The sequence below is a fragment of the Zophobas morio genome, unplaced genomic scaffold (assembly GCF_036711695.1).
Source record: "Zophobas morio isolate AGI-343-1 ecotype UQ-CSIRO unplaced genomic scaffold, CSIRO_AGI_Zmor_V1 ptg000010l, whole genome shotgun sequence".
Lineage (NCBI taxonomy): Eukaryota > Metazoa > Arthropoda > Insecta > Coleoptera > Tenebrionidae > Zophobas > Zophobas morio.
In genome coordinates, this window is record NW_026972115.1 from 1,958,585 (window position 1) to 1,971,926 (window position 13,342).

Genomic DNA, 13,342 nt, shown 5'->3' on the forward strand with positions numbered 1-13,342 from the left:
CTGAAGGAGGCGGTCCAAATCGTCCAAGGGCAGAATTTGTAGGTAGGCTCAAACGACAAGGAAATTTACGTGTTGACCAAATTTTTACTCTGAATTAGTTTTAATTTTATAAATACCCTATCTAAAGTGTTCAGAATATGATGAGTCTATACTTGTGATTTACCATTCCATTTATATTTTTTGGATTTGTTCATACATACAAGGTGACTCAAAAAAAAAAATGACTGAGTCAATTTATATATTTTATTGAAGAAATCAAGAATTGCAAAACTGAATACTTTGAAATCTTGTCAATTAGTTGGAACCTGAGCCCCCTTTTTTTTGCAATATCTGTGATGTGCTATTAGTTTCCGTAACTTATAAAATTAGAAAAAAAAACCTGTTCTGCTCAAATAAAATCGAGAATATGCTCAAAATCACACTAATATTAGGTCTAATTGTGCCGACCACAGTTATAAAATTCACATTAAAATAAGTCACGGACATTTTTTGAAGAGTACTACATTTCAAAAAACAAAACAAAAATTCAGTTTATAAACTTCATAATTTTGGTTTAAAGTTTATCAATCATGTTTGACGCTTTATTTTATCCGTTCCATTTGTTATCCTTTACTGCGGTCTCTCTTGGGTCGAGGTATAACACCGGACCGAACGTTCTTCGACGGATAGGATAATTTATTACTTCCGACATCTTTTCGGTGACAAATTTAATCTTCGCATACTTCAGCGTAGTTAGTGAACTCGTTGTGACCACTGAAATATACAAAGAGTAAATTTTGAAATGGAACGAAAGTCGAAGAATACTTTCAAAGCCACGATCAAAATGTATTTGCTTATCTTCGCCAAAAAATGCATGACGTCATCGTAAAATTTGATATGATGAGTCTATACCTGTGATTTATCATTGCAGTAATATTTTTTAGATTTACTTGTACAGCCTGTCTCAAAAAAAGGTCGCTTCGATTTTCGATTTTTCGTTTTTTCGACCAACAGTTTCATCGAATTAGATTTTTCAGTTTCCATTTTTCTATCAACTTTTCGATTTTATTATTTTCTAATTTTCTGATTTTTCAAATTTGTGGTATTTTGATTTTTCGAGTTTTCAGTTTTTTCGTTTTTCGATTTTTTAATTTTTCGTTTTTTTGATTTTTCGATTTTTCGTGTTTCCATTTTTAGATTTTTTGATTTTTCTGTTCGTCAGTTTTTAGACTTTGCAATTTTTTTGCATTTTTCGATTATTTTTTACTTTCTGATTTTTTTGATTTTTGAATTCTCGATTTTACGTTTTTAATTCTTCGATTTCCGATTTTTCAATGTTCCGGTTTTTTAATTCTTCTATTCTCGATTTTTCGATTTTCCATTAATCATAAAATTTTTCAATTTTTCGGTTGTTTTATTTTTCGACCTTCGATTTTTCAACTGTCGATTATTCGATTTTCCATTTTCTGATTTTACGATTTTTCGATTTGCGATTTTCCGATTTTCGTTTTTCCACTTTTGGGGTTTTTCGATTTTTCTGTTTGTTTCAGTTTTTATGGTTCTGCAATTTGCAGCTTTTAGATTTCAATTTTGTTACTTTCCGATTTTCCACTTTTCGATTTTTTGATTTTTTTTCGATCGTCGTTTTTTCGATTTTCATTTTTTCGATTTTTTGATTTTTCAATTTGTAGGCCTTGCAATTTTTTTACTTTTCGCTTTTTCGAGTATTTGTTTCATCGAATTTTCGATTTTTCGAGTTTTCGATTTTCGATTTTTCGGTTTTTCCATTTTCCGATTTTCGATTTTTCGATTTTCCATGTTTAGAGATTTTTCGATTTTTTTTTTATTTTTCGATTGTTCTGTTCGTCAGTTTTGAGACTTTGCAATTTTTACTTTTCTACTTTTCTATTATTTTAGTTTCGGATTATTCGATTTTTGAATTTTCGTTTTTTTTTTAATTTTTAGATTTCCGATTTTTTAATTTTTCGATTTTTCGGTTTTTTAATTTGTCGATTGTCGATATTCCGATTTTCGATTTTTTGATTTTCCAATCTTCGATTTTTCAATTTCCAGTTTTCGATTTTCCACTTTTTGATTTTACGATTTTTCGATTTTTCTGTTCGTCAGTTTTTAGGCTTTGCAATTTGTTTACTTTTCGATTTTTCGATTATTTTACTTTCCAGTTTTTTGATTTTTGAATTAATTGTCGACTTTTAGAGTTTTCAATATTATGAATTTTCGAATTTTCGGTTTTCCTATTTTTCGATTTTTCCATTTTTCGGTTTTTTGATTTTTCAATTCTCGGTTTTTCAATCTTGCAAATTTTCGATTTTTCAGATTTGTGAATTTCCAGTTTTTCGATCGACCTACGTATTAGATTCATTGAATTTCCATTTTTAGATTTTTGATTTTCCAGTTTCGCATTTTCAGATTTTCTGTTTTTCGTATATCTGATTTATCAAATTTTTCAATTTGTCCATTGTCGATTTTTAGAATTTTCGGTTTTTCAATTTTTCCATTCTCAACTGTTAGACTTCAATTTTGTTACTTTCCGATTTTTTGGCTTTCGACTTTTGAATTTTCAGAATTTTCAAGTTTCTTTATTCAGATTTTCCATTTTCCACTTTTTCGATTTTAGATTTTTCGAATTTTTGTTTTTCCAATTTTTTGCTTTTTCGATTTTTCTGTTCGTTTCAGTTTATAGGCTTTGCAATTTTTTTAACTTTATATATTTTGATTATTTTAATTTCCGATTTTTTTATTTTTGTTTTTGATTTTTTTAATTTTCAATATAACAAATTTTTGACTTTTCGATTTTTTGGTTTTCCCGTTTTTCAATTTTCGATTTTTAGATTTTTAAGGTTTGTGAACTTCCACTGATTTTTTGATTAGCCATTTTTAGATTTTCGATTTTTACGATTTGTATTTTTCGATTTTCTGTTTTTTGCATTAGTGAATTTCAGTTTTTCCGATTTTTGATTTTGCGCATATTTGATTAATCAAATTTTCGAAAAAGTTACCATGCTTAGAAAAACTTCAAAACATCTACAATATTTCAAAGTATTCAGTTTTGCTATTCTTGATTTCTTCAATAAAATAAATTGACTCAGTCATTAACTTTTTTGAGACACCCTGTATAACCAAATCTAAAAAATATTAATGCAGTGATAAATCACAAGTATAAAACTCATCATATTTTATACATTTAAGATAGGATTTATTCTGCAAAATTTTGAGGTGACGTCATAAATTTTTTAGAGGGAATAAGCAAATATATTTTAATTAAAAATGTATCATGTTTATCATGATTTTAAAACATCTGCAAGATTTCAAAGTATTCGATTTTGCCAATTCCAAATTAAATTGCAAAATATTGTTTTATAATTTTGATTTTTTTTTCCAAAAATCTAGACGTTTTGGATAAAAACTCAACACGGAGTCGTAAACTACATGTGTAGGACTATGTTACTGTATACAATTTAAAACCCATTTACTATGCATAAATTTGAAGTGACGTCATCACATTATTGGTGGGGATGATTATACAAATTTAATAATTTTGCGACATTTATGAAAAAAATATCAGTTAACAAAAATGGCACGTTTTTATTATTATGTCAGTTACATGTCACTCAACGACAATATCGTTTTTTTTTAAGAGTATTTTATTTGAAAAAGTGATGAAATTTTTTATACGGAACAATTGGTCGAAAGATGTTAGAAAGCAAAATAATTCATGTCCGGACCATCGTTACTCACGAACGAAAGTGATCATTATTTTATGGGAACAACTACCTGCTAAATCTTCTCCGACAAATTCGAGAGAACTGGTGTGAGCCATAAATATTTCTTACCAAATTTAAATTTCGTTGTAGTTTGAGCCTACCTACAAATTCTGCCCTTGGACGATCTGGACCGCCTTCTTCGGTGAGGGCAGGCAAAAATGATCCGCCCATAGGCTCAAAACATTTGCGTGCGATTGTACCACCCGACGCTCAACATTACAGCAAGCGCAACCCGCGTATCGGACACCAACCCTTCGTCCGTCATCCCCCTAATTGCGTTATTTTTACCCAAATCCGCCGCATTTTGCATAATAATTATCCGCACGTGAGCCCCATCTGCCAGTGCAAGCCAACCGTCTCGACCGAAAATCACCCTTCCGGATCCTACCTCCTGCGCCAAATAAGCCTTAAAGCCGGCTTCGACCAACCGAACCGACGCTCCCAAAGACAAAAGCCGTGTTCGTACTTCCTTCGCGCGCACACACGCATTCACCTACCCCCAGGAGGATCAGTTGGCAGGGAGACCAGGACACGCATGATACATCGCGCACATTTACAATTCTAGGACAACGCAACGGCCGTAATTAATTTCTTGCATGACTTAATCACGATGCGGCCGCCAGAACTGATGTTACGGCCACCCCTTTCGCTATTCCTGGAGGAAAAGCGGGCCAAATCCCCGATCCCGAAAATTCGAACGGTTCGAAATGGGACGCCACTCGAAGGCGCGTTTTCGTGTTCCGCGGCGCTGCAGCGGATTCCGCCGCCGAAACACATGGCAACAACCCCTCGGGTCGCGCTCGTGGCGGCAGTGACAGGTGAGGCAGGTAGACGCGCGCGGTCTGTCCCCATATCGCGTGCGGAGTCGGAGTCAGGCCGGCGCGTCGCCCCCCAATCAATACCAGCTGCGGGCGCTCGCCGCCTGCGACGGCCGCCTCTCTCGCATTGCACGTCGGACGGCGGTCCGGCTCTGTACGCGGGGCCCCCGCGGAACGCAACGTGCACCGAATGCGCTTTTTGCGGCCCGAAATCGGTCGATTCGCCGCCGCCGCTTTTTTCCCCGCGACGTGGTTTCGATGCCGCCTTTGATACCGGAATCGGGGAAATTCGCTCGAAAATCGACGGAGAAGTTGTTAATTTGAGTTGTCGGCTGGTGCTTGGGGAGGTCTAATTGATTTATCTGTGTGTGTGCTTTTTCGGTGTCGGGAGTTTGGTGTGGTGTGTGGGGGTGGGGTGAGGTGGTGGCGAAGAGGAAGAAGGCACGAAGGTAGTGTGAAGGGGATTATCTTTGTTTTTGTTTTTTTTTTTTTTTACCAAGTTTTAGCCAAGATCTGAATTAGCTACAGTGGGAATTAAAGGGGGTACAGGTGAACAATAGTGGAAAGTTGTTTGATGTATGTGTCACTTTTGACACGAGGTATTTGTAGTAGAATTCGTCTGAATTTGAACATGGTACCAAGTGTTATCGGTTACTTGTAAATTACAAAATTTTAAAAATAACTCTAACGTCATCATTTTTTGAAGGAGTTAGGTAAACCAATTTTAATCTAATTGGAAACGAAGTACTTTGAAATTGGAGAGAAATTTTCGTATTCCACTTTTATTATTATTATTATTATTATTAATAAAATGCGTAATCGAAGTTATTGTTTGAAAAAAAAATTCTTGTAATAAGAACAAAGGTTGCTTTAGATTAAAAAACAAAAGCTTTTCATTTATATTAAACTTGAAAAAGACTTCGTCCATTGATTTTTCGTATTTTATAATTGGATTTTTTTTTTACTGTCCACATAACAAAAATATTTATAAAAAAAGTCAACACGTTTACACAAAAGTTATATTTTCAACATGTGAGGTTGTTTTTTATTATTATTCTTATTATTATTGAAGATTTTAAGGTCGAGGAGCGAAGTTTTAGATTATGGTCTGGAATTTTGACGGTTCATATTTTTCGAATCAATTTTTCGAGATCTATATCTGAGAATTTATTGTGGATTTTTAGGTAACTTTTCAAAAATTTCGATTCAAAATTTCGAGCACTTTTCGAAAATTATCCAAAGACATTTTCTTCAACTTGTAGAAGTTATATTTAACTTGACTTTTTGGAAAACTTCCACAATTTTTACGGAATTTTTTGATGAAATAAAAAAGACAACTTTTGGAATATTTAAAAAAGTTCATAATCAAATAAATTTTCGAAAACGCTTGATATTTTTCGAATCAGCTTCTCGAGATCTATGGCTCAGAATTTTTTGAGAATTTCTAGACGACTTTTAAAAGATTTCAATTTTTCGATTTTTGTCGATTTTCGAATTGAATTTTTTTACCATTTTTCAAACACTTCGAAAATTACCCAAAGACATTTTCTTGTAGAATTCGACTTGTAGAAGTTATATTCGGTTTGATTTTTTAGAAAATTCCCACAACTTTTCCAAATTTCATTGATTAAATAAGAAACGACAAACGAGAGATTTAAAACAATTCCATCATCAAACAGTTTTCGAAAACCTTGGTCTGAAGCCATATTGACGCTTTATATTTTTCAAATCAGTTTCTCGAGATCTATATCTCGGAATTTTTGAGGGTTTCTAGGCAACTTTTCAAAAATTTCAATTTTTCGAAATGATTTTTTTTATTTCCACAACTTTCCAAATTTCATTGATTTAATAAAAAAAGGACAATTTTCGAGAGATTTAAAAAAAAATCATCAGCAAACAGATTTTCGAAACCCTGGTTCTCGAGATCTATATCTCAAAAGTTATGAGCATTTTTAGGCAACTTTTCAAAAATTTCAATTTTTCAAAAAAATTTTTTTTTTTTAGTTTTTCGAACACTTCGAAAATTGCCCAAATACATTTTCTTGAAAAGTTCGACTTGTAGAAGTTATATTCGGCTTGATTTTTACGAAAATTTTCAGTTTTTCCATAATTTATTGAAAAATAAAAAAACGACAATTTTCGGGATTTATAAAAGTCATTTATCAAACAGATTTTCAAAAACCTTGTTCTAAAACCATTGACACTTCATATTTTTCGAATCAGCTTCTCCAGATCTGTATCTGAGAATTTTTTGAGGATTTTTAGGCAACTTCAAAAATTTCGAATTTTCAAAATTAATTTTTAATTATTTTTCGAGTACACGTCGAAAATTACCCAAAGACATTTTCTTGTAGAAGTTATATTTAGCTTGACTTTTTCGAACAATCCCACAATTTTTCCAGAATTTATTGATAAATTAAAACGACAATTTTCGAGATGTGTTTAAAAATTCATTGTCAAGCATATTTTCGAAAATGTTGGTCTGGGACCGTTGACGCTTCATATTTTTCGAATTAGTTTCTCGAGATGTATATCTCAGAATTTTTGAGCATTTTTAGGCAACTTTAAAAAAATTTAATTTTTCGAAATGTTTTTTTTTTTTTTGTAGTTTTTCGAACCTGAAAATTACCCAAATACATATTCTTGAAAACTTAGACTTGTAAAAGTTATATTAGGCTTGACTCTTTCGAAAATTTTCATAGCTTTTCCAGAATTTATTGAAAAATAAAAAACGAAAATTTTCGGGATTTTTATAAAAGTCATTATCAAACAGATTTTCAAAAATCTTGTTCTAAAACCATTGACGCTTCATATTTTTCGAATCAGCTTCTCCAGATCTGTATCTCAGAATTTCTGAGGATTTTTGGGCAACTTATCAAAAAATTCGATTTTCCAAAATTAATTTTTAATTATTTTTCGAGCTCTCTTCGAAAATTACCGAAACACATTTTCTTGTAGAGTTCGACTTCTAGAAGTTATGTTCGGCTTGACTTCTACGAAAATTGCCACAATTTTTCCAGAATTATTGTTAAAGTAAAAAATGACAATTTACAAAAGTTTTAAAAATTCATTATCGAACAGATTTCGGAAACCTTGGTCTGGGACCAAGATGCTTCATATTTTTCGAATCAACTTCTCGAGATCTATATCCCACAATTTTTCGAGAATTTTTAGGCCACTTTTAAAAAATTTCAATTTTTCAAAATGATTTTTTTCACGTTTTTTGAGTAGTCTTCGAAAATTATCCAAAGACATTTTCTTGTAAAGTTCGACTTGTGGAAGTTACATTCGGCTTGACTTTCACGAAAATTTGCACAATTTTTCCAGAATTTATTGATTAAATGTAAAACGACAATTTTCGCAATTTTTTAAAAATTCATTGTCAACGTATTTTCGAAAACCTTAGTCTGAGACCATTGACGTTTGATATTTTTCGAATCAGCTTCTCGAGATCTGTATCTGAGAATTTTTTGAGGATTTTTAGGCAACTTTTCAAAAATTTCGATTTTTCAAAATGATGAATTTTGTAATTATTTTTCCAGAATTCTTCGAAAATTTCCACAATTTTTCCAAAATTTATTGATAAAAAGAAAAACAACAATTTTCGAGTGTTTTTAAAAATTCATTGTCAAACATATTTTCGAAAACCTTGGTCTGAGACTATTGACGCTTCATATTTTTTGAATCAACTTCTTGTGATCTATAACCCTGAATTTTTCGAGAATTTTTAGGCACCTTAAAAAATTTCAATTTTTCAAAACGAGTTTTTTAAACGTTTTTTGAGCAATCTTCGAAAATTATCCAAAGACATTTTCTTGTAAAGTTCTACTTGTAGAAGTTACATTCGACTTGATTTTATTCGAAAATTTCCACAATCTTTCCAAAATTTATTGATAAAATAAAAATGACAATTTCGAGAAATTCAAAAAATATTATTATCAAACAGATTTTCGACAACTTTGGTCTGGGACCATTGACGCTTCATATTTTTCGAATCAGCTTCTCGAGATCTATATCCCAGAATTTTTCGAGAATTTTTAGGCAACTTTTAAAAAAATTCAATTTTTCAGACCGAATTTTTTAACCGTTTTTTAAAAATCTTCAAAAATTATTTAAAGACACTTTCTTGTAAAGTTCGACTTGTGGAAGTTACATTCGGCTTGACTTTTACGACAATTTCCACAATTTTTCCAGAATTTATTAATTAAATGTAAAACGCCAATTTTAAAATTCATTGTCAACATATTTTCGACAACTTTGGTCTGAGACCTTTGACGTTTCATATTTTTCACATCAGCTTCTCGAGATCTGTGTCTGAGATTTTTTTGAGGATTTTTGGCAACTTTTCTCAAAAATTTCGATTTTTCAAAATGAGTCTATTTTATTTTTTCAGCACTCTTCGAAAATTACCCAAAGACATTTTCTTGTAGAGTTCGACTTCTAGAAGTTATATTCGGCTTGATTTTTCGAAAATTTGTAGAATTTTTCCAAAATTTAGTGATAAAAAGAAAAACGACAATTTTCGAGTGTTTTTACAAATTCATTGTCAAACATATTTTCGAAAAGCTTGGTCTGGGACCACTGACGCTTCATATTTTCGAATCAGCTTCTCGAGATCTGTAACTGAGAATTTCTTGAGAATTTTTAGGCAACTTTTCAAAAATTTCGATTTTTCAAAATTAATTTTTAAATTTTTCGAGCAGTCGTCGAAAATTAACCAGAGATTTTCTTGTAGAGTTCGACTTCTAGAAGTTATATTCGGCTTGACTTCTTCGGAAATTGCCACAATTTTTCCAGAATTTATTGATAAAATAAAAAGTTACAATTTTCAAAAATTTTCAAAATTATATTATCGAACAGATTTTCGAAAACCTTGGTCTGGGACCATTGACGCTTTATATTTCTTGAATCAGCTTCGCGAGATCTATATCCCAGAATTTTTCGAGGATTTTTAGGCACCGTAAAAAATTTCAATTTTTCAAAACGAGTTTTTTAACCGTTTTTTGAGCAATCTTCAAAAATTATCCAAAGGCATTTTTTTGTAAAGTTCGACTTATGAAAGTTACTTTTGACTTGACTTTTCGAAAATTTACACAATTTCTCCAAAATTTATTGATAAAAGAAAAAAACGACAATTTTCGAGATTTTTTTAAATTCGTTGTCTGGGACCACTGATGTTTCATATTTTTCGAATCAGCTTCTCGAGATCTGTATCTGAGAATGTTTTGAGGATTTTTAGGCAACTTTTAAAAAATTTTGATTTTTCAATTATTTTTCGAGCACTCTTCGAAAATTACCCAAAGACATTTTCTTGTAGAGTTCGACTTCTTGAAGTTTCAAAAATTTGAAAAATCTTATTATCGAACAGATTTTCGAAAACCTTGGTCTGGTACCGTTGACGCTTCATATTTTTCGAATCAGTTTCTCGAGGTCTATATGTCAGAATTTTTGAACATTTTTAGGCAACTTTTCAAAAATGTCAATTTTTCGAAATTATTATTTTTTTTTTTACTTTTTCGAACACTCCAAAAATTACCCAAATACGTTTTCTTGAATAGTTCGACTTGCAGAAGTCATATTCGGCTTTACTTTTTCGAAAATTTCCATAGTTTTTCCAGAGTTTATTGAAAAATAAAAATGACAATTTTCGGGATTTTAAAAAAAATCAGTATCAAACAGATTTTCGAAACCCTTATTCCGGAGCTATTTTTTGAGAATTTTTAGGCAACTTTTCAAAAATTTCGAATTTTCAAAATCAATTTTTTAATTATTTTTCGGGCACTCTTCGAAAATTACCCAAAGACATTTTCTTGTTGAATTCGACTTCTAGAAGTTCTATTAGGCTTGACTTCTTCGAAAATTACCACTTTTTCCAGAATTTATTGATAAATAAAAAATGACAATTTTCAAAAATTTTAAAAATCCCATTGTCAAACAGATTTTCGAAAACCTTGGTCTGGGACCATTGATGCTTTAAATTTATCGAATCAGCTTCCCGAAATCTGTAATTGAGAATTTTTAGACAACTTTTAACAATTTCAATTTTTCGAGCACTTCGAAAATTACCCAAAGATATTTTTTTGTAGAGTTCGAGTTGTAAGACAATAAAAAAATGACAATTTCAGAGAAGATTTTACTCATCACTGGAAAATAAAATTTAATCAAATAACCCTCGATTTTTAGCTCATGCAGTGTAATAAATTCCCACAGAATTACCCTTGCCCCGAACATTACGCAAAGATAACCTCAATTTATATTCAAATTAATTAAAAATGACGTGATTCTATTAGAAAATGGATGTCGCGTTCGAGAATAACACAACTTTTAATTAATTACTGTAACTCGCTGAAAATCCAAATGAATTGTTATCGCTCTCTCGTGAAAATTGTACGAAAATGCTTCTTTTTTTTATCGTTGACGATCGTATTTCCGCTTTTCCCAGTCGAGAATTTCGGGATGCATTGAGGGAGGATTTGACTTAATCCGGAAATTTAAATTTTGTTGGACGTTTTGATAAAACATTTTTTCGTTTTTCTGCAGCATCGTGTCCGTTAATTATGATGGACGAAGGGTCAACAGTACGTGAAAAAAATTGAGTCGTTTTAAGTAACTTTGTTTCTTTGTAGTTATCTGTGTGAGCTCATTTCCGGTTAATTTTAAGTGCGCTTAATTGTTTATCCATAAAATGGCCAATAAAGAAAACTTAACTCCCCGATAAAATTATCACATGGAAGTACTCAGAGATAACATTGTCGGAAAACACAAAACACTTAGTTTGGTGTTTTAGTTAAAACCTAAAGTTAATAATTCACATTAACACAATAAACCAAATGCGTAATTTCTTGTTTTATGCAAGCTGCACGTTTCAGCCCGAAACTCCGATCGTACCTTCTGTTCACCCATCCTAGAAATTTAATTATAAATCAATAACTTAATCCGGCTTAGACGTGCGTTACAATCTACACCTATTCTCTCAACCCCATAAACCGCGTTAACACAATTTCAACTTTCAATCCCTCCCAAAAACACTTTTTCAATAACCAGCATTAATCGAACGAACTTTCTCCCTTCGGCGTCGAACTTTTCCGCCCGCCATTAATTAAAACCGCAAACATTTTCCGTCGAATTGACGTTCCCGTTTTCTTTTCTTTTGCAGAAGACCGGAGCCCGCATCAAGATTTTCTCCAACTTGGCACCGCAGAGCACCGATCGGATCATCCAGATCGTGGGCGAGCCGACGAAGTGCATCGACAGCATCCGCGAGATCATCACCCTCATCAAGTCGGTAAGGATCGAGGTGGAATGCAAAAAGGTCGAACCGGTCAGAAATAAAAAAACTAACAAAGTGTATTTGTAGAAAGTGCGAAATAATTATCACATCGTAGAAAAAAAGAAACTTGTAGTCAGGTTTCTAAGTTTTCACTTGTCCAAGAGTACACAAAAATGAGTTCTGATCCGGTTCCACCAACTTTGTTTCACCGTAAAAAATCCTTCTTTCCCCCTTCTTTTTCTTCTTCGCCTAATCCACGACCATTTGCTTCCGCCGTTCCAGAATCCAATTAAAGGAATCGTAAATCCGTACGATCCGCACAATTACGACGATTATTATGCCGAAGAGTACGGCGGTTGGGGTAGTGCCGGAAACGAGCGACGTGGCGGCGGCGGCGGCGGCGGTGGCGGCGGTGCGAACGCCGGAAATGGCGGACCACGTGGCAATCGAAACGGATTCCGCGACGGACCGCCGCCGGGACGCTTCAGCAGCAGAGGGCCGCCGGCGCAGAGGGGAGCGGCGCCATCTATGAAGTAAGTTGGATTTTTTCTCGTCTTTGCTGTTTGTCCGGATTTAATTAAATTTTTTCGAACGCATTTTATATTAAATTTCGAATGGTTTGTTTATTCGCCGGGTTGGGGGGGTGACGTCCTTCATGATGGTCTAATTAGGTGGCTATTGACAGTCGGATTAAATTTTATTAAGTAGTTGGCGCGATTGTTTTTATTGTGTCGTGGGCGGTTGTGATTGGGTGCAGATATCGAGTGGAGGGGGGATAAGTGTGAGTGAGAGTATAATGGAAACCAGATGAAAGTGATGTCACTCGTGAAACATGGAAATCTTGGCAGTGAGATTGTTTATTTTCATACACTGATCCAGTGTGCACTAATAACAGACAGCGTTTGATGATTGAGTGGTCGTTTAAATCGGTTACAGAAGTGACCTCCGATTTGTCAGAGGTTTTCAGTCAATTCCAAGAACAAATTTAAGTTCTTATCAGTAGCAGGGGCGACTAATTGAATTCGGTGTGTTTAGGGTACGGCCTCTGTTGTTTACAATGTGTGTTTTGGCTACTTCATAATGGATTCATTTGATGAGTATCATCCAGCTCTAACTTCGCTATAATCGACTATTGTGTGGTCAAAATCACGCATAAAAAGTTCCCCGTTGCTCATCACGTGTGTGCGTGTGTTTGCTTTTTTAAAATATTTGTTTTGATAAATCAAACAACATTATTTACTTTAATATTTAGAATACACAAGTAATGGTGATCCATATGTTGCGTTCTCAAGCGAATAGAAAATTAAATGTGGTGTGTTGTTGTAAATATCAATACGGTGATGTATTGTGTGCTGCATAACTAAGCGTTTCCACTTTCGCTCTGTAATCATGTTTTTCTTATTATTCAGTTGTGTGGAATTAGTATTTTATGAATAATATTAAACGTTGAAAAACATCAACAATTTTGTTTTTACGTATTCGTGGAAAAT

General features: G+C 33.0%; 1 protein-coding gene across 3 annotated transcripts in view; it reads left to right on the forward strand.

The window, feature by feature from the left end:
* The window catches only part of Hnrnp-k (Heterogeneous nuclear ribonucleoprotein K), a 113,783-nt gene that overhangs the window by 85,908 nt on the left and 14,533 nt on the right, over positions 1-13,342 (forward strand). For all 3 annotated transcript variants that reach the window (XM_064051926.1, XM_064051927.1, XM_064051928.1), the window contains 2 exons: positions 11,739-11,867; positions 12,135-12,385. In XM_064051926.1, the coding sequence (XP_063907996.1) occupies positions 11,739-11,867; positions 12,135-12,385 (380 nt within the window). The remainder of the gene's footprint in view (positions 1-11,738; positions 11,868-12,134; positions 12,386-13,342) is intronic.